This window comes from Aulostomus chinensis, chromosome 22, assembly GCF_037954235.1.
Source record: "Aulostomus chinensis isolate RoL2024-O1b breed Wild chromosome 22, RoL_Achi_v1.0, whole genome shotgun sequence".
NCBI lineage: Eukaryota > Metazoa > Chordata > Actinopteri > Syngnathiformes > Aulostomidae > Aulostomus > Aulostomus chinensis.
Window position 1 is genome coordinate 16900614 of NC_141341.1, and position 18150 is coordinate 16918763.

Consider the following 18150-nt stretch of genomic DNA (forward strand, 5'->3'; position numbering starts at 1 on the left):
ATTTTAGCACTTCAATTTGATCCATATACGCATACTGTAAATACGCACAGGCTTTACGGACAAGCATAGAATAATATTTGATGTAAAATAGCAGTAATAAAATAATCACATTTTTTCATTACAGTAAATATTATAATTATCATTACATTATCATATTATCAGCGCCCAAGTCTATCAGAGCTTTTCTTTGGTTAATTATTGCGTCAGAAAAGATCTCTGATAAGATTTCTACGGAGTCAGGGTTGCTTAACGAGCACACGTTTCACATCCAACGACTGACTGAAGCATTTTGAAAGTGGCTTTTAATATCTACATTTACAATTGGTCAATATACACTGAAAAAACTTGGGATCATAAAAGGACTTTAAAAGATTTGAGTTCACGATTAAGTCAAGATATAATGGAATAATTATCCTTTATTGCGGTCGGTTACACCAAATTGATGCGCTTGTTTAACCATCAATTAAACCCTTTTCGGTAAAGTCTTATTCTCTAGGTCATCTTAATATGATACCCCTGATAAATAACTTGTTTTTACAAAAAATTCAGTTTCACCTGTCGGCACTTAAGCTCATGAATATCATAATCACTGTTCCATGAAAAGTGATGCATTAACCATAATCACGCAGGAGGCTTCCGCTTTAAACCTGCTGACATCACATAATGCAACACAGGCTTTAAAGAGCTACTGATAACTGCAGTTTAGGTGCCATAGGTCACAGTTAATACCTCAGTGGTCACACAGTCGGGGCGAGGGACCCAGAGGGAGGACACTCTGCTAAGGATTACTAACAGTCTGATTAGATTGCCACTGAAGTTTTAGCAGTTCAAGTAGCAAACACGAGACTCTTCGACATGAAGCTGAAGCTTCCAAACCCGGGACTGGATGATCGGATCCCCTCTCATGGCGATCTGGAGAAGATGGAGGAGCAGCAGGCTGGAGACAGACCCAAATGGGACAATAAAGCTCAGTATCTGCTCACCTGTGTTGGCTTCTGTGTTGGACTTGGAAATGTGTGGAGGTTTCCATACTTGTGTCAAAGCCACGGAGGAGGTAAGCTCTCACGAGGTGTACACAGCAGAGGATATGAAGACACCGCTTTACACCATTTATTTTAAAACTCATCTTTCCCCTCTGATATGTAGGTTATTCTTTGACTAAATTTACAATCAAACAGATTTATCACTCGAACAATGTCCCACACACAATTTACATCATCTTTGAAATTTACCACATAGTGAACCTACAGTAATGAGATGTTTGTAAACCTGGATGTGTTACTATTTCCAGAGTTTATATTGCTGGTAATAAAACATGTTCTGATCTTTTTGATGTTTGAGGTTAGTTTTATGGAAGCAGTGAAAACGATTGCTCCTTAAATCCAAGGCGACACACAGGATGCAACCCAGTTAATTGTACCCGGTGGGGCAAAGAGGACAGATATGCCTATTATTTTGTATATTTTTGACACTCAAGTAGATGCTTTTTATTTTGTCCAATTGTTCCTTGACTCTGGTTTAAAAAAAAAAAAAAAAGTCTTCTTTCCCTCCGTATGATGCAAAGATCAATCGGGGCAAGACCAAACCTGGCTTGAGTCCCATGAGTTAACTGACTCTTCATACTTCCAGGAGCGTTCATGATCCCTTTCCTAATCCTCTTGGTTCTGGAGGGAATCCCGCTGCTTCACCTGGAGTTTGCCATCGGTCAGCGCCTGAGGAAGGGCAGCGTGGGAGTATGGAGGTCAATCAACCCCTACCTGACAGGAGTTGGTGGGTGAAAGTATGTCATTTTTAGTATTGTCACTCCGTCATAAGCAACAATTTAATGTGTAATTTTCTTCCAGGCATTGCATCCTTCTTTGTGTCATTTTTGGTGGGCATGTACTACAACACCATCATGGCTTGGATCATGTGGTATCTCTTCCACTCCTTTCAGGATCCTCTCCCATGGAGCCAGTGTCCCCTCAATGCTAATAAGACAGGTATGTCATCACATCCTCTGTGATGGGAGATTTCTTTCTCTCTGGAAGGCTTCATAGATAACAAAGTAGATGCAGATGCTTCAGCAGTTCAATATTTTGGATAATGCACAAAGAATCACATGACATGAACTCATGTCTCTTCCAGGAAAGAGAAAATTAAATGTGACTTCTTGCGTGCGCCAATATGTCCCACGGTTTTCGCTCGAGAAGCAATCAAGAGTAGCATGACGGAGCAGCACTTCAAGCTCCCTCTGGAGTCCGAGATGAAGTTTCGCCATCTTACACAGGAAATTTCTTTCGGCTCCTTCATCCCCACTTCAATTCTTTTAGTCAATCCCAAAAATTTTAGCTGAGCATGGGAATGTAAATCGATTGGTGATTTGAGCATTCTTACCTCCGTCAAGGAGGCACTGTGGGGTTTTTTTGGTGACTTTTTTCAGGTTGTCAGGCAGGAGCATTCAGGAAAACTGAAGAGGCCAATCAGTGTGTGCCAGGCAAGGTAACATTACATTTTGAGGAAATTGGTAAAAGCGTGACCTGATGGCAAAAGGTAACAGGAAGTTTTATTTACACTTTAATGACTTATCTGAGTGGGTAAACCAGATCTACCTTTAGTTAAAAACTTGGTGATTGGTTTTGATAAAATTCCGTTAGCATGGTTGGCAAAGAATATTTCACTATAGATCAGGAAAGTGTTGTAACTGGACTCCACATGGTCAGATCTTTTCCAGACTTTGCACGTTTGATGAGCGTCACACTGAAGACTTCTAAAACCGGAAGTTCTCTAGTGCCACCTAGTGGAATAATATACAATCCTCGCTCCATAACGGACACTCGATTCCTTGTTGCTGCTTGTTTTACATTCGGCTCGGCTCGGCTCCTCAAATGCCTCTGCCCTGTTTTACCCTCATCTGGTAGTAAGCTGCCCTGTTGCTTCGGAGTAGGAGGGTCTAAACTCATGAATTATCCATTAATCAATTTTAATTAAAACCAATATTCAATACTGGAGACTACATAGAGAGTATGATCAGGGCTTGTGATGAAAGAAACTGATGTGGATGCGATAGAGTAGATATGAGAAAGTAGGGTTTGATTTTTTTATTTATTGTATTCAGCACTATAATCTTGTCAATCACAAAACAACTATATTACACCTGTAATATAGAGATACAGAATCACTGTCTTATTTATGTAATTTCATTGTTTGCAAAACTTTTATAGTATGCCAGGGCTTTCCAGATGCTGGTGGGTGGATTTTCAGATTGATTTGCTAACTCATATTTAACTGACAGATACAGTGAGGTTTCAATCTTCTGAACGAACTCCCCACAAAAACACCAACTGTTTCATACTATCACGTTGCTGTGGTTGCAGGTCTGGTGAAAGAGTGTGCACGCAGCACCACTGTTGACTACTTCTGGTACAGAGACACTCTGAACACTTCCACAGCCATTGATGAGTTTGGAGGTCTGCAGTGGGGGATGGTGCTCGCCCTGGTGGCGGCCTGGACTCTGCTCTATGTCTGCTGCATCCGCGGGATCGAGACCTCTGGCAAGGTCTGCACAACATTAGTGCTGATGCATAGAAGTTTGTTTTTGTTTTGTTTTTTAAAATCAAAACACAATTACATTTTTGTGATCCTCCAATTCTTTTAGGCTGTGTACATCACCTCCACGCTGCCTTACTTTGTCCTCACCATCTTCCTGATCAGAGGTCTGACTCTGAAAGGCTCATGGGAAGGAATCAAGTTCCTCTTCACACCAGACGTAAGAACTGATTCCAACAGACAGTTGCTGTTACTACATTTATATATATATATATATATATATATATATATATATATATATATATATTTAATTTTGTGACTGTAAACCCATATAACCCCCTATAAAACCACAATTAAGGTTCAAATAACTTTATGAACACAGCACTTATCAAAACAAAGTTACAAAGTGCTCTCCATAAAGCACATGAAAAGTAAAAAGGATAACAAAACCCAGAAAAGGAAGCTAACAAACCCACAATGTGATACGATGTTACGCAAGGAAACAAATCAAAGCAACAATAACCATAAAACACCATAAAACGCCATATCAGAGGCAAAGTCAGTGGAAGGGATAAGAAAGCAAACAAATATGTCTTGACATTACTAATGAAGGTGCATGTCAGTTTATTAATAATAATCTCAACAGGGGCATTTTGCTGACTGCACCACACAAGACGTTTAAAAAAATAATGATCTTTTTCAAACTTACTAATTTCTTATTCTGTCTTCAATTAATTATGACGAGATTTTTTTTGACAAAAAGTGAAAAGCATACCTGACCTGCTTTTTTTTTTTTTACTCACTTTTTTCCAAGTTTCAATATGTTCAGCCTTTAAATTTGCTGTCGTGTGCAAAGAAACTGCATGCAAATATTTAACTTGATATATTTTCATCTTTTAACAAATGTTTCTTAAAAAAATGACATGATGAATGATAATGTTTTGTTAATCTTACTATTTTGTAATTCTTGGAAATGGTTCACTCTTCCTACTCATTCTACAAATAATGTAAAAAAATGAAATAAAAGTGACTTTTCATTTAAAATCAACGCTAATATTTAACAGGGCGTCAGAGGAAACTTTTACTCTGATTACAGGGAATATACTATATTGAACAGGTCAATATATTTTCATTAATTATTTGAAAAGGCTGCTATTATACATCAACAAGAACACTTATGTTAAGATAACCAGGAAAAGATTTTAACAAGCAGCACCTTTAAGGGTGCCATAGAGAGGTTGAATGAGATATTAATTCTTGTTCTGTGGTGTGATATGTAACCCCACAAAAAAAGGTTGGGTCTGTGATGGCTCAGAAGCTTCCTAAAAGGCTCTCTGAAACCGCAATGTTACCATGTTGGGTTTAGAATGCGTCGTTTGTCCCGATTGGGGTCGTTTCTGACCTCATCTGGCAACCTCATTATTTATGCAAGTGCATGAGTTGACGGCGATCGGTTGCCGTTGTTTATCTGGCAACCTCATTTAACTACTAGTCGGTGATTGGCTGCCCTCACTGTCACTGAAAAGAAAGCACTCCCACTTTCTCGGCTAACTGTCGCCGGTGCTAAGTGTGACTGCTACTGTCAATTGACAACATTCCATGTCAAACAACAACATTCGTAAGATAAGATACCAAGTAGCCACGGCCCATTCGCGGGTCCAGCCGTATATGCAGTGGCGGGGTGGCCGTCGGGACAACCGTGAGTTTTCCCGGTGGCCTGGCCCCTTGGTAGCCTGCCTGGCTGGCGAGGTTCCTTCCCCCTCAAGCCAGGCCAAGCCAGCTAGCGACAGACAGCGCAGATAAAGCAAAGGTCTCATTTCTATCGAGGCCGTTCCTTCAATCAATCTGCTCAGTCAGTGCTGCTGCTGCTGGCGACACGAGAGAGCTGCACTCACTCGGCTCGCTCGCATAATCGGCCCCCCCCCCCCCCCCCCCGAAATTTGTCGAAGGGGAGTGTGTGAAAGGGGTGGGTTCAGTGTGTGCGAGTGTGTGTGGGGGGGCACTGACTGAACTGTGACGTAACACTTCAGCCAAAATCGCATTGGTCCATTTTCCCGCGGCGATTCAAAAAAGGGGAGATACTTCAAACAGAGGTTATGACACTGCCTCACACTTCGTGTGTCTTCCCCACAACTGGGGGACGTTGAATAAACACCAAAAACAGGAAAAGGATGATTTTCATTCGAGGTGACCTTTAAGTGAGTCATGCATCAGCTGACACTGACAGCTCCTTTTCTTACTTCTTAAAACAAAATGTTTTCAGAAAATGACCTCAGCTTTACGAGGAACAGTTATCTATATAAAAAAATGAATGAATAACAGATATACTTGTCGTTTCAGGTGAATGAGTTAATGAATCCAGCTACCTGGCTGGATGCAGGCGCTCAGGTGTTCTACTCCTTCTCCCTGGCCTTCGGAGGTCTGATCTCCTTCTCCAGTTATAACTCGATTCAGTGAGTAACCGTCGACGGTTCAGGGGAACTCTCTTCCGCTTTTTACATGATGGAGTACGTTTTGTATCTTCTGCAGCAACAACTGTGAGCTGGACGCTGTTCTCATCTCCATCATCAACGGCTGCACATCGGTGTACTCCGCAACTGTTATCTACTCCATCATCGGGTTCAGGGCCACACAAAAATATGATGCCTGCATGGGAGAGTGAGTTTTTAATCCAAAGTTGTAAATCCTTCAGAGTGAGTGTGGATCGGTTATGCGTCGGGCTGAAGACTTCTCCGTGCTGCTTTCACAGCAACATCTTGAAGCTGATTAACGCCTTCAGCCTCCCTGAAAACGGCATCACAGAAAGCAACTACAATGAGGTCCTGGCACACTATAACATGACAAGTCCGCACATCGTTGAGGGTTTGGACATCCAGCCCTGTGTCATACAGACGTTCCTCAGTCAGGTCAGAACAGTTTCCTAATCCACTATGGGAGCCTTTTTAGTCCAGGTATGATGATTTACAGGTTGAATGATTCCAAATACACTCCTTCAGGGGGTAGAGGGAACAGGTTTAGCCTTCATCGTCTTCACAGAGGCCATCATCAAGATGCCGGTGTCTCCTCTATGGGCCGTCCTCTTCTTCATCATGCTCTTCTGCCTCGGCCTATCAACCATGTTTGGAAACATTGAAGGAGTAGTTGCCCCTTTGCAGGAGCTTAAAGTGCTTCCAAAAACATGGCCTAAAGAGATTTTATGTGGTAATTAACTTGATTTAACATCAATGATGAAAAGGGTTGGAGAGTTCAGCGTAGTAAAGTTTTGTTTTGTGTTTTTAGGGTTGATATGCTTGATCTCTTTTGCCCTTGGGCTCATATTTGCCATGCGCGCTGGAAACTACTGGTTAGCGCTTTTTGACCAATTTGCTGGTTCCATTCCTCTTCTGGTCATCGGATTCTGTGAAATGTTTTCTGTCATCTACATCTACGGCATAGATAGGTAAGTCTCTGCAACACTCAGAGAGCCAAGGTTATGACGTTTTTTTTTTTTATCCAACACTGAACACTTGCACACAAAAAAAAAAGATTTTAATGTTTTAAATTGAACTATTGGGGTCTGTTTTTATGCTAGATGTGCTGGTGTGCGAGACACTTTACCAGACTGGATGAATTTGTATCCTCCCACCTTTTGTTGTTGTGTGACAAAGATAATTATTGGCACAACTACAACACGGATGAAATGTAATGTTGAAATATTGACTTTCACATTTCTATGAAGTGGCTTAGGAATGAGTCCTAAAATCCAAAAGTAGGTAACTGCTTTCGAACTTCATTTCCCTCGTCTAAAAGTCATCGATTAAAAAAAAGAGAAAACGTTTTTTTTTTAGGATAAATGCCTGAAAGAATGACTGGATTTTTGGGGATGAAAGCCACCTCCCATCACCTCCGCCAGCCTCGGCCGCCGAGGAAAAAGGGGGAGTTCGTTTGACTGTTTTCTTTCAGTTAGCAATACTAAGTAGCATTGCCAGCTAGGAAGGAAACTGGCCACTCAATGCAATGAAAACATATTTGCAAGAGTAAACCACAGAGGATGTAATGTGTCCTCAGACCAACTGGGTACAACCTAAACCAACCAAGTGGCTAATCTGGGTTTCTATTAAACGTTTCTTATTTTTCCCTTCGTGTGAAGTGACGTATAAACCTGCAGTACTTCTTTGAGCTCTCCAAGTTTACGCCATCGTGAAGAATGTGACATAGTCCAGAAAATATAGTAGGATGTTTAAGGTTTTAATGGTGTCTCTTTAAATCCAACATGTCATTAACACATAAAGGCACAGTCACACACTTTGTTTTATTTACAACAGCTTCTAAAAGGACAAGGTTGGATGAGCGCTCAGCTAACTCTTATCCTCCCTTTTATTGCTTCCTAACAGATTTAACAAGGACATTGAGTTTATGATTGGCCACAAACCCAATGTCTTCTGGCAGGTGACATGGAGGTTTGTCAGTCCACTCATCATGGTGTTCATCTTGATTTTCTACTTAATAACTCAAGTCACTCAAAGTCTGACGTATTTGTCCTGGGACCCGGAGGCGGTGAGTGTGTGTTAATCACAGCTGCTTTACTTTTAACGTGTCACCTCATTCATAGTCCAGATCAAGGTTGTAATTCAGGAAAGGGTCAGCAGATCAAAACGTGTGATGTGCAAAGACAGCTTTGAGGGAGAGTTAATGTGGCAACCTGCAAAAAAACAAACAAAAAAGAGAGGATTCAAGTTGTTTTGCATTGGTAAGCTTTATATATAAAAGTGCACAGAAACATTCTCTCTCTCTCTCTCTCTCCCTCTCTCTATACATATATATATATATATATATATATATATATATATATATATATATATATTTATGTATAGAGAGAGGGAGAGAGATTATGTGCACTTTTATCATTATGGAAAGCTCAGCATAGAAATAATCCCAACAGTCCTTTTCATTATTAAAAGTGTGACACAATGACATTTTGCTTTGGGTTGAGCAAAAGCCTCAGTTTGCTCACGTAAGCATAATCTGCATAATCAGCATAATCTGCTCCGTATTAGCTGATATAGGAACAGCTGAGGCAAGTCCCACTTGGTGTCCTCACCGTGGATTTATTTGAACTGGGAGTGTTTGTCGTCTGTGGAATTTGGAGGGAATGGAGTCTGGGAGGTTTGTTTTGTCCTCCTCACTGAAGCCCTCCTTGATTATCTTACAGATGCAAAACTAAATATTGTCTTAAAAAGACAACAACTCTGGTGACGGTGCTGGAATGGTACCCATATTTATTATATCAAATTATTATATGCACAATGTACAGGAAAAGCTGCAGCTGACACAACCGATGCGTGCAGCGTGTGCTCAGTGTCACTGTAAACACAACGTTGGTTAGGGTTCATCAGTATGGATGCTCTCTTACATGTCATTGTAGTTATCATTGTTGCTGTGGATGGCAAACTCTAAATATCCCTCAGGGTAACTAGGCTGTCAGAGGAGAATGAGGTGACACTGTAACAAAGTTTCAGCCGTGCTGTTTTATGATTGTTGCTTTGATACTTAACATGATCCTTTACTCTGGTTGTAGGCGGGCTTCCCCACCCTCCAAGCACGTCCGTTTCCTTCCTGGATCTACTTTATCATTTTTATCCTTGCTGGAGTTCCCAGTTTATCCATTCCAGCATTCGCCCTCTACAAATTCATCCAGAGAAAATACTGCAAGCAGAAAGATGACAGCGGAGACTCGGTCGTCTCTGTTTCTGCTAAAGTTCAAATGGGTGACAAAATGAAGTTTTAGATTCCATTATTTAATGGTGAAATTAGTGGAAGTGGATTTTTTATTTGTTTTTTACATGTATTGTGTTGTTAATATTATTATTTTTCATTTTGCCATACTCCGAATAGCATAATAATAACCATTTCCAGCCGACATTGTTTCACATTTTTGTATGTTGTGCATTGAATACGTATTTTGAGGGTCACTTTTACTCACTTTCGTTTACCAACTTCAATGAGAAGCTGTCACTGTAATGAGACTAATGTAGCTGTGCAGCAACAGGCAGCAGCTAGTTAGCTTAGCATTAGGAGCTGACACTTGTCTTGTTTGTCTTTACACGCAGACAAAATAAACATCCAGAGGTAGACGGTAACAATTACTTAAATATTGTACTTTTTACTCCACTACATTTCTACAAAGGTTGTCATTACACATGTTGTTGTTTTTTTAAGCATGAAGCTGTAAAGCTGTTTTGGTTTTGTATGTTTTTTTTTGCATTTTTTTTCTCAACAGCCTTTGTGTAACATTGTGATTATATAATGGAAGTGTGCACATTGTGATGTTTAAAGCAAATGGCAAAGTATTTTAGTTCAGTAACCCAAGTAAAAATGCGACTGAGGAACTCTCACTTCTAGAGGAGTAATATTTGAAAAGGACTACCTGCACTTTGACTCAGGTACCGGGGTTTTTACCTGCAGACAGAGCCAGGAGAACTGTTTCCACTCTCTGTGCTAGGCTAAGCTAACTAGCTGTTGTCTAAAGCTTCATGTCTGCTTCACATACATAAGTGCAATGTTAAAAAAAAAAAAACTTAAGTGGAGGAGCTATTTTTTGTAAAAGCATTTACACTCTGACTTGTTAATCTTTTAACACACTTTAGTTTTATGGTCTAATGTTTAGAGTGCATTATAGCTGCTGCCTTACAATCTGTTAATGTTCTTCTGAAACCAGTTCAAAGACCAAGAAAACAATTTGAAGAGACGTGCAATGAAAATAAGTCCTGCTTTTAGCTGTTCTGAGTTTATGTCTTTTAATAATGCAGTTGCATCAAGGACGGATCAAAATGGAGTTCAGAATAAACTCTGAATTTTAAACATTTTCTTAATTTCATTGCGGGACATTTAAGTAATATACATAAATGTAAACTTTTACCCTGAAAGTACAAGGAAATATATGTAATTAAAGTGAGTACAGGATTCAAGGATTCATTCATTCAAATAAGGTCACGTGGAGCAGATCCTATCCAATTCTTCATTTAAACTAAGGGGATGTCGTGTCTTGAGATAGGAAACACATCTGCATTTACACTGGAGCATCATGTCCGTGCCACGGAATGCCAATTCTGATATAAAGTGATAGTCGTCTGCAAAATGTCTTGCAATGACTGATTCAGGATCAGCTACAGCACCTCTACAGTCAGTAATTCCAAGTTGTCTACTTGTTTATCCAGGAGGTTGGAAGCTATTACTGGAGCTGCATTCTCACAAAATTTATATTTTCTATTCTTAGTCACAAAACCGATAAAGGTGCTGATCCCCCTGTTTGACAAAGAAACATATACAACAAATATGCTGAAATATGTTCTATATACCGTGACACTAGTTTCAGAGGCAATTTTACAGATGATGCATAACCAATCTAACAATTGCTGATTAGTCTATGGTTGTTTTCAGGCTAAAGGGGGTGGGCATTAGCTAATCAGTGAACTGCAGATGACAGATAAAGTGAAGTATTGTAAACTTGTCTCAACATTGCTGACAGTGTCCTGGTTTGGACCTTCATACAGACCCACACTAAGAAACCCTCACTAAAGCTTCAACTGTAGCAAACACAACTTCTCTTTTTCAGTGCTCATGTGGACACCATGAGATTGCTCCTTCCTAACCCTGGACTGGACCTGAGGATCCCTGACCATGGGGATCTGGACAGGATGGAGAAGGAGGAGGCTGAGAACAGGCCTAAGTGGGACAACAAAATTCAGTACATCCTGACTTGTGTGGGCTTTTGTATTGGGCTGGGTAATGTGTGGCGATTCCCTTACTTGTGCCAAAGTCATGGAGGAGGTAAGCTGGATGTAATATGCCTGATAAATGTGTCTTGTCAAAGGACCCAAGCTATTGGCTGTGAATTTAATCTTGTCATATGAGGCCAAAATGGAGTTAAATATATCATCCATTCATGACCACAAGAGAATGCTTAACATTATATTAATGATTGTCAGACAGAAGTCTTCTGAAGAAACAGATAATCTTGGACATGATGCATGTGCTACGCACTAGCAACTGAATTAACTGCAATCGGAAGAATTAAATGAATTCAGACTTGGTATATTTGTTGTCTAGATTTTTTTTGTTTTTTTTTGTTTTAGTTTTGCATAAAATCTCAGAGCATGTGGAGCTGCTTCTAATCTGCTGTTTTTCTGACAATATTTAAACAGATGTTATAAGCCTGTACAAATAAAACTGTTGTCCATAGTCCATGCCACACTGTAGATCCGTTTCAATGCAGATATTTTTGACATGTCATTGCAGTGTAGTAATTATTATAAAGACACAGGTTTTTTTTGTCTAAGAGAGCAACATTTTTTTCAGGAAGTGCGCATATTTGCCGTCTTCCTCTGAGCCAGACGAGAGGATAGAAATCCTTCTCTCCTCTGTGCTGCATTAGGGAGCTGAAACCCACAGAGACAAGCAGACTGCTAAATAGCTTAGCACAATTAGTGGTAGTGGAGGGAAAGTGTTAGCGTAGCTCAGTCAAATTCATCAAATGCACAGTTTTCTAGGATGGTCTTTGCCCATATTTTTTTACAACTAGGGTTGTGCATGACTTTCAGGATGAAATAACAATTAAAAATGATGAGCAATTGTTATTTTATTATCAGACACAAAATTCGGAACTACTTTCCTGACTGGGTGAAGTGATTCCACAAAATGAAAATGAATGACTACTCCTTCTCATGGCTTTTGAGGCGGATTACTTCTGGACAAACCAGGATCTTGTATCTTATCTATGTGATAACTTTTGGAGGAGATATGCTAACAACCACCTCACAACCACTGATCATTCACACTTTCCAGGTGCATTTCTGATTCCCTACCTTCTCCTGCTGGTGCTGGAAGGAATGCCTCTCCTGCTGCTGGAGTTTGCAATCGGTCAGCGTCTCAGGAAAGGCAGCGTGGGTGTGTGGAGGGCTATCAGTCCTTATCTGACTGGTGTTGGTAAATAGAATAGACTGGACCTATTTTTCAAAAGTGATGAGCAGGTATCTGGATGTTGGTGACATCACAGGAAATAATGTTGTCCTTCTCAGGTATAGCCTCCATGCTGGTGTCTTTTTTGGTTGCACTGTACTACAACACCTTAATAGCCTGGATCATGTGGTATCTCTTCAATTCCTTCCAAAACCCACTGCCTTGGACCCAGTGTCCTCTCAATGACAATGGAACAGGTATTTAAATATACATGCATTTTCAGAGTTAAGGTTTTCAGATGAGTTAGGCGCCCCCTGGTGGTGGTGCTGCTCCGGGACAGGTGTATCATCCTACCTGTGTTTCATGATGCATAGATAGAACCACGCATGTCTTTCTCATGTCATTGTGGGATGACACAGCTGCACATACAACAAACAGACATACAGACAGACAACATACAGATCAGGGTCTGTGTTCAGGAACTTCATGCTGTGAGGCGACAGTGCTAAGCCCCGTGCTGCCTGCTGAAGGGAGGATATGCGGGTTTGGAGGGAGGGAGTGATGTGTGTAGGCATGGTCAGGAGATTAGATTAATGAGGCATGAGGCAAATTTCCCAGATAATTTATGCACTGAACATCTGTTGCCCCTGCAGGTTTTGTATCCGAGTGCCAGCGGAGCTCCACTGTGGACTATTTCTTTTACCGAGTGACTCTGAACAGTTCAGCCTCCATATCTGACTCTGGGGGAATTCACTGGCCCGTTGTTGTTTGTCTGCTAGCTGCCTGGACTGTCATCTATATCTGCTTCATCAGAGGGATCAGTACTTCTGGAAAGGTTTGTTATACAATGAACTATTGCATCGCATCTGTCAATATTATTTCATGTTGTTCTTTCTATGACTTTAGGCAGTGTACATCACAGCCATCCTGCCTTACATTGTTCTGGGCATATTCCTGATCCGAGGATTGACTCTCAAAGGTGCTCTGAGTGGTATCAAGTTTCTCTTCACACCAGATGTATGTTTCAAATCTCATCAGAACAAAAGAAGTTATATTACATATCTCAAATCTATGCTACAAACTGTCTTGTTCTTGCAGGTGGAGGAGCTGATGAAACCAATAACATGGCTGGATGCAGGCGCCCAGGTCTTCTATTCATTTGGTTTGGCATGGGGAGGCCTAATCTCCTTCTCAAGCTACAACCCTGTGCAGTAAGAGACTCTTATTCAGAATAAGTGGTGTTCAGTTTATGTCAGTTTTTCTACTTTCACTAACTTATTGGGTATTTTTTTTCTTTTCCAAAGTAACAACTGCATGCAAGATGCTGTGGTGCTGTCTGCTGTAACAGGCCTCACCTCAGTCTACGCTGCCGCAGTGACCTACACCGTCATCGGCTTCAGGGCCACAGAGAAATATGATCAGTGTGTCAGTGAGTGAGTACAGTACAGTCTTCAACAATTGTAAAACACACACAAAAAATAAATATTTTCCCCACATATACAGCAAGACAGCCAATTTGACTGGATGTGTCTTCAAGGGGCTTATAGTCCAACTTATATTGCATACATTTAATGAAGAGGAGGTATCTTCTTAACGTTCTAATCAAAACATTGCTCACATGCACGCACGCACGCAGTAAAATAACTATTTCTATACTTTGTCAAGGTTTTACTGACTTTGGTCAGTAAGTGCACTATTTAGTCTGAAATGGATCATCTCAACAATGAGAGAATGGATTTCTATAAAACTTTTCCAAATCTTGGAATCCTGATTATATTGGTTACCTCGCCTTTCGATTGTGTCACTGAGATCCTAACACTCCTTTCCGAGGTGTTTTTTCGTCTGTCCCCCCATCATCAGCACAAAACTGACACTGGCGTGCATCAGCTTCGGCTGTACTTTATATATGTATATATATGTATATGTATGTATGTATATATATATATATATATATATATATATATATATATATATATATATATATATATATATATATATATATATATATATATATATATATATATATGAACCCCACCTCTCGCCCGAAAGCTGCTGGGATAGGCTGCTTGTGCTGGCCCCTGCTCGTGATGCGTGCCCCTGTGCTGTCTTTCAGTTCAGCATGGTCCAACCTGGTGGGTGTATATAGCCGTATATACACCCACCAGGTTGGACCAGGGAATGAATGGGCCCACCTCAAAAACAAATCATAATCAATTTACACTGGTACTGCGTTTAGAGTTGCCAGGTAATATTAGTCGGAGGTTGTGTTCATTTTGCACACTACTAACGCTTTTTTTTTTTTTTTTTAATCCGTAGAAACATCATGACATTACTGAATGGATTCGATCTTCCTGAGAGCAGCATCACTACAAGTAACTATGAGGCGGTCTTTAACCACCTCAACAGCTCGTACCCAGACACTGTTCTCGGACTGGATATTGAAAAATGTGACATGCATGAATTTCTCAGTGAGGTCACTACATAAATGACGATATATTCTCAGCCACTTTCTTAGTTCTTTTTCTTTTTGTGGTTCCAATTACATTGCAACCAATGTCTGTTTCTCCAGGGGGTGGAGGGAACCGGTCTGGCCTTCATTGTCTTCACAGAGGCCATCACTAAGATGCCTGCTTCTCCTGTCTGGTCTGTTCTCTTTTTTGTCATGCTTGTCTGCCTGGGGCTCTCAACCCTGTTTGGCAACATTGAGGGAGTGGTGGTCCCATTGACCGATTTGGGCGTTTTCCCTAAAAAATGGCCCCATGAAGCACTGACTGGTAACAGCAATTTTTTACGCTCAGTCTTTACACCAGATGTACAAGAAAAAATGTATTGTTGTGTTGTACATTTTCTGTTTAAAGACTTTTTTTCCCCAATGTTTCAGGTATAACGTGTGTGGTAGCCTTCATCATCTCCCTCCTGTTTGCGCAGCATTCAGGGATTTATTGGCTAACCCTCTTTGACAACTTTGCTGGATCTATTCCACTACTGACTATTGGACTATTTGAGATGATCAGTGTTGTTTACATCTATGGCATTGACAGGTTTGTGCCACTCTAAAAGTGTCATTTGTTAACAGTATTCATGTTTACTGGCTAACACAAAATCCTCTTGTGAGGCAGGTTCAATAAGGACGTGGCATTTATGACTGGACGGAAACCTGGCATCTTCTGGCAGGTTACATGGAGATTCATCAGTCCTCTTATTGTCCTGGTCATCTTAATTTTCTACCTGGTGACTCAAGCTCAAGAAAAACTCACCTATTTAGTCTGGGATCCCACCTCTGTAAGCACATACTTGCACCGTCAGTCTGACTCACCCCATTTTTTTTTAAAATGTTGATTTTGGACATTGTTCATTTCATGTAGAGATGTTGTAATTACTCAATACGGTTGAAACACGCTTATAATATTGTTTTTTATGATCTACAGGAGAAGTTCCCATCACTGGCATCGGTGTTGTACCCTTCATGGATCAACGTTATCGTCTTTATCCTGGCAGGAGTGCCCAGCCTGACTGTACCAGTGTATGCAATATTTAGGTTTTCTTTGTATATCTGCAAGAAAACAAAACTCAACCCGAGAAAGAAATGAAACTACTTTCCTAACTGATAGAAATCTTGAGCTTCAACAGACCTTTGTTCAAATTCCCATATTTTTTCTATTTATATGAATACAGCAGCTGCTTTTAAAATGTGTACTTTTTATGTATTTTATGCTCACGTGTTTGCTGTTAAATTGCAATTGTTAAAATAATTCATCACACTGAATTGTTTGCAAGCTAGCTTTCTCCTGTATATTTGATTCTTCCTGCTTTGAAGATAAGATTCTTTCATGCATTCATATCTTATAACTGCTCACAACATTAGTGTTGGCAAGTACAATAGTTTTACAGCATGCTTGTAAGCTTTGCTATTGAAATCTTTTTGTTCTGTGACTGTTAAAAATACAAAATTAAAAACAAATATACATCAAATATATAATTTCACTGTCTACTGAGTCAAAGGGGGTGACATCAAGCAATACAGTATTTTATATAGCAGCAGCACCATTAATAAATGCTTCAAATTTGAAAAGTGCCTCATAAGAAAAAGGAAATGTAACTGTGAAAAATATGACAAGATGATTGACTGATGACAGATATTTATTGAACAAAGCCCATTAATATGAAATAATAATCTCCAGTGGAAGAGCTCAGCTTCCTTGGAAACCCACTGAGAACTGACTCCCTCCTGCCAGGAAACCAAGTTATTTTCCATCCATCCATCCATTTTCTACCACTTTCCTGTTGAGGGTCGCAAGGGGCCTGGAGCCTATCAGCCTTCAATAAGTACACCCTGGACAGGTCACCAGTCCATCGCAGGTCCAACACATAGAGACAGACAACCATTCACACTCACAGTCACACCTACGGTCAATTTAGAGTATCAATCAGCCTCGTCCTCTCTTGATGTCTTTGGACTGTGGGAGGAAGCCGGAGTACCAGAGAGAACCCACACAGGAACAGGGAGAACATGGAGACTCCACACAGAAAGATCCCGTGCTGGAGCCAGGGCTCGAACCTGGAACCTTCCTGCTGTGAGGCGACGGTGCTGACCACTGCACCACCGTGCTGCCTAGTTATATTACATTATTTAAGAAATGGCCCTGACACTCCCTGGCATTATGACGTATGTTGCCAGTCCGTGCAGATGTTGTATCAAAATGTTTTGAATCAAACAAAGGTGTGTGTGTGTGTGTGTGTGTGTGTGTGTGTGTGTGTGTGTGTGTGTGTGTGTGTGTGTGTGTGTGTGTGTGTGTGTGTGTGTGTGTGTGTGTGTTGAGGCAAACCCATCTGTGCTGGCTACACTCAAGGACATCGGCACCGTTCAGATAACAGGAGGAGAATTGGAGAAAATACAGCTCGATGCTTCACTCCTTTGGCTCATCTCCCACAATCCCCATTTTAAATGTGTTCAATCAGCACATCACTACACAACCCAGTGGTTAGAGAGACACCACTGGGTTGATCAGAACAGACTCATTTCCAGCCCCCCTCTGGGATTCCGATCTCCAGGAGGAGGTTGTTCACACATTGGTCAGGTCATTTTTACATCCAATTCTACTAAATTATACTGTCAGTGTTGAAGTGAAAATGATTGTGTTTGTTAAATTATAAGAATAAAATTGTTTAGAAATGTTTGTGTAGATAAGAGGCAATAAATGATATGAAAAGTACGAGCACATATTTCTCACAATAGGGACAGAAAATAAGTGCAATAGAGAGGCAAATATAACTCTAAGGAGAATAGAGAGGAAAAGGGTTCGAGTTCTGTAGCGTATTGGAAAATATAACGCTACAAATTAAAAAGAAATAAGAGTTATAGTCCCGTAGCAACTCGAAAGAGATAATGTAATGCTACAATTTAAAAAGAATTAAGGGTTAGAGTCCAATGGTGAATTGACCAATAACACCACAAATTAAAACGAACTAAGCGTTGAAGTCCTGTGGTGAAGTGATGGGTAACACCTCAAATTTATAGGGCTGGAGTCCCTGCGGTCGCGCTTAAGTACCAGTTTAAGGATGGATTCCTTTGGGTGAAACCCTCTCATAGAGGACCACTGTTAGGTCTGGGACCTATTTAGAATTAGAGGACAGCAGAGAGAATTATCAGGATAAAGACATAGGGAAGAAGCGACCGTGGCACAG

The 18150-nt window shown here is 40.5% G+C and overlaps 2 protein-coding genes across 2 annotated transcripts; both read left to right on the forward strand.

Moving 5' to 3' along the window:
- The first annotated feature begins 792 nt into the window (after positions 1–792).
- LOC147240989 (sodium-dependent neutral amino acid transporter B(0)AT1-like) lies at positions 793–9295 on the forward strand. The gene is made up of 12 exons (XM_086192405.1): positions 793–1054; positions 1630–1770; positions 1845–1982; positions 3357–3538; positions 3638–3748; positions 5869–5981; positions 6058–6186; positions 6278–6434; positions 6525–6729; positions 6808–6967; positions 7902–8064; positions 9086–9295. Exons 1-12 carry the CDS (start codon positions 856–858, stop codon positions 9293–9295), a joined length of 1908 nt encoding a protein of 635 aa, XP_086048531.1. The 5' UTR covers positions 793–855.
- Positions 9296–11138: 1843 nt separating this feature from the next.
- Positions 11139–16337, forward strand: LOC147240990 (sodium-dependent neutral amino acid transporter B(0)AT1-like). Its single transcript, XM_086194397.1, has 12 exons — positions 11139–11337; positions 12352–12492; positions 12585–12722; positions 13119–13300; positions 13372–13482; positions 13564–13676; positions 13770–13898; positions 14782–14938; positions 15035–15239; positions 15347–15506; positions 15585–15747; positions 15894–16337. Exons 1-12 carry the CDS (start codon positions 11139–11141, stop codon positions 16053–16055), a joined length of 1860 nt encoding a protein of 619 aa, XP_086050523.1. The 3' UTR covers positions 16056–16337.
- The last annotated feature ends 1813 nt before the right edge of the window (positions 16338–18150 follow it).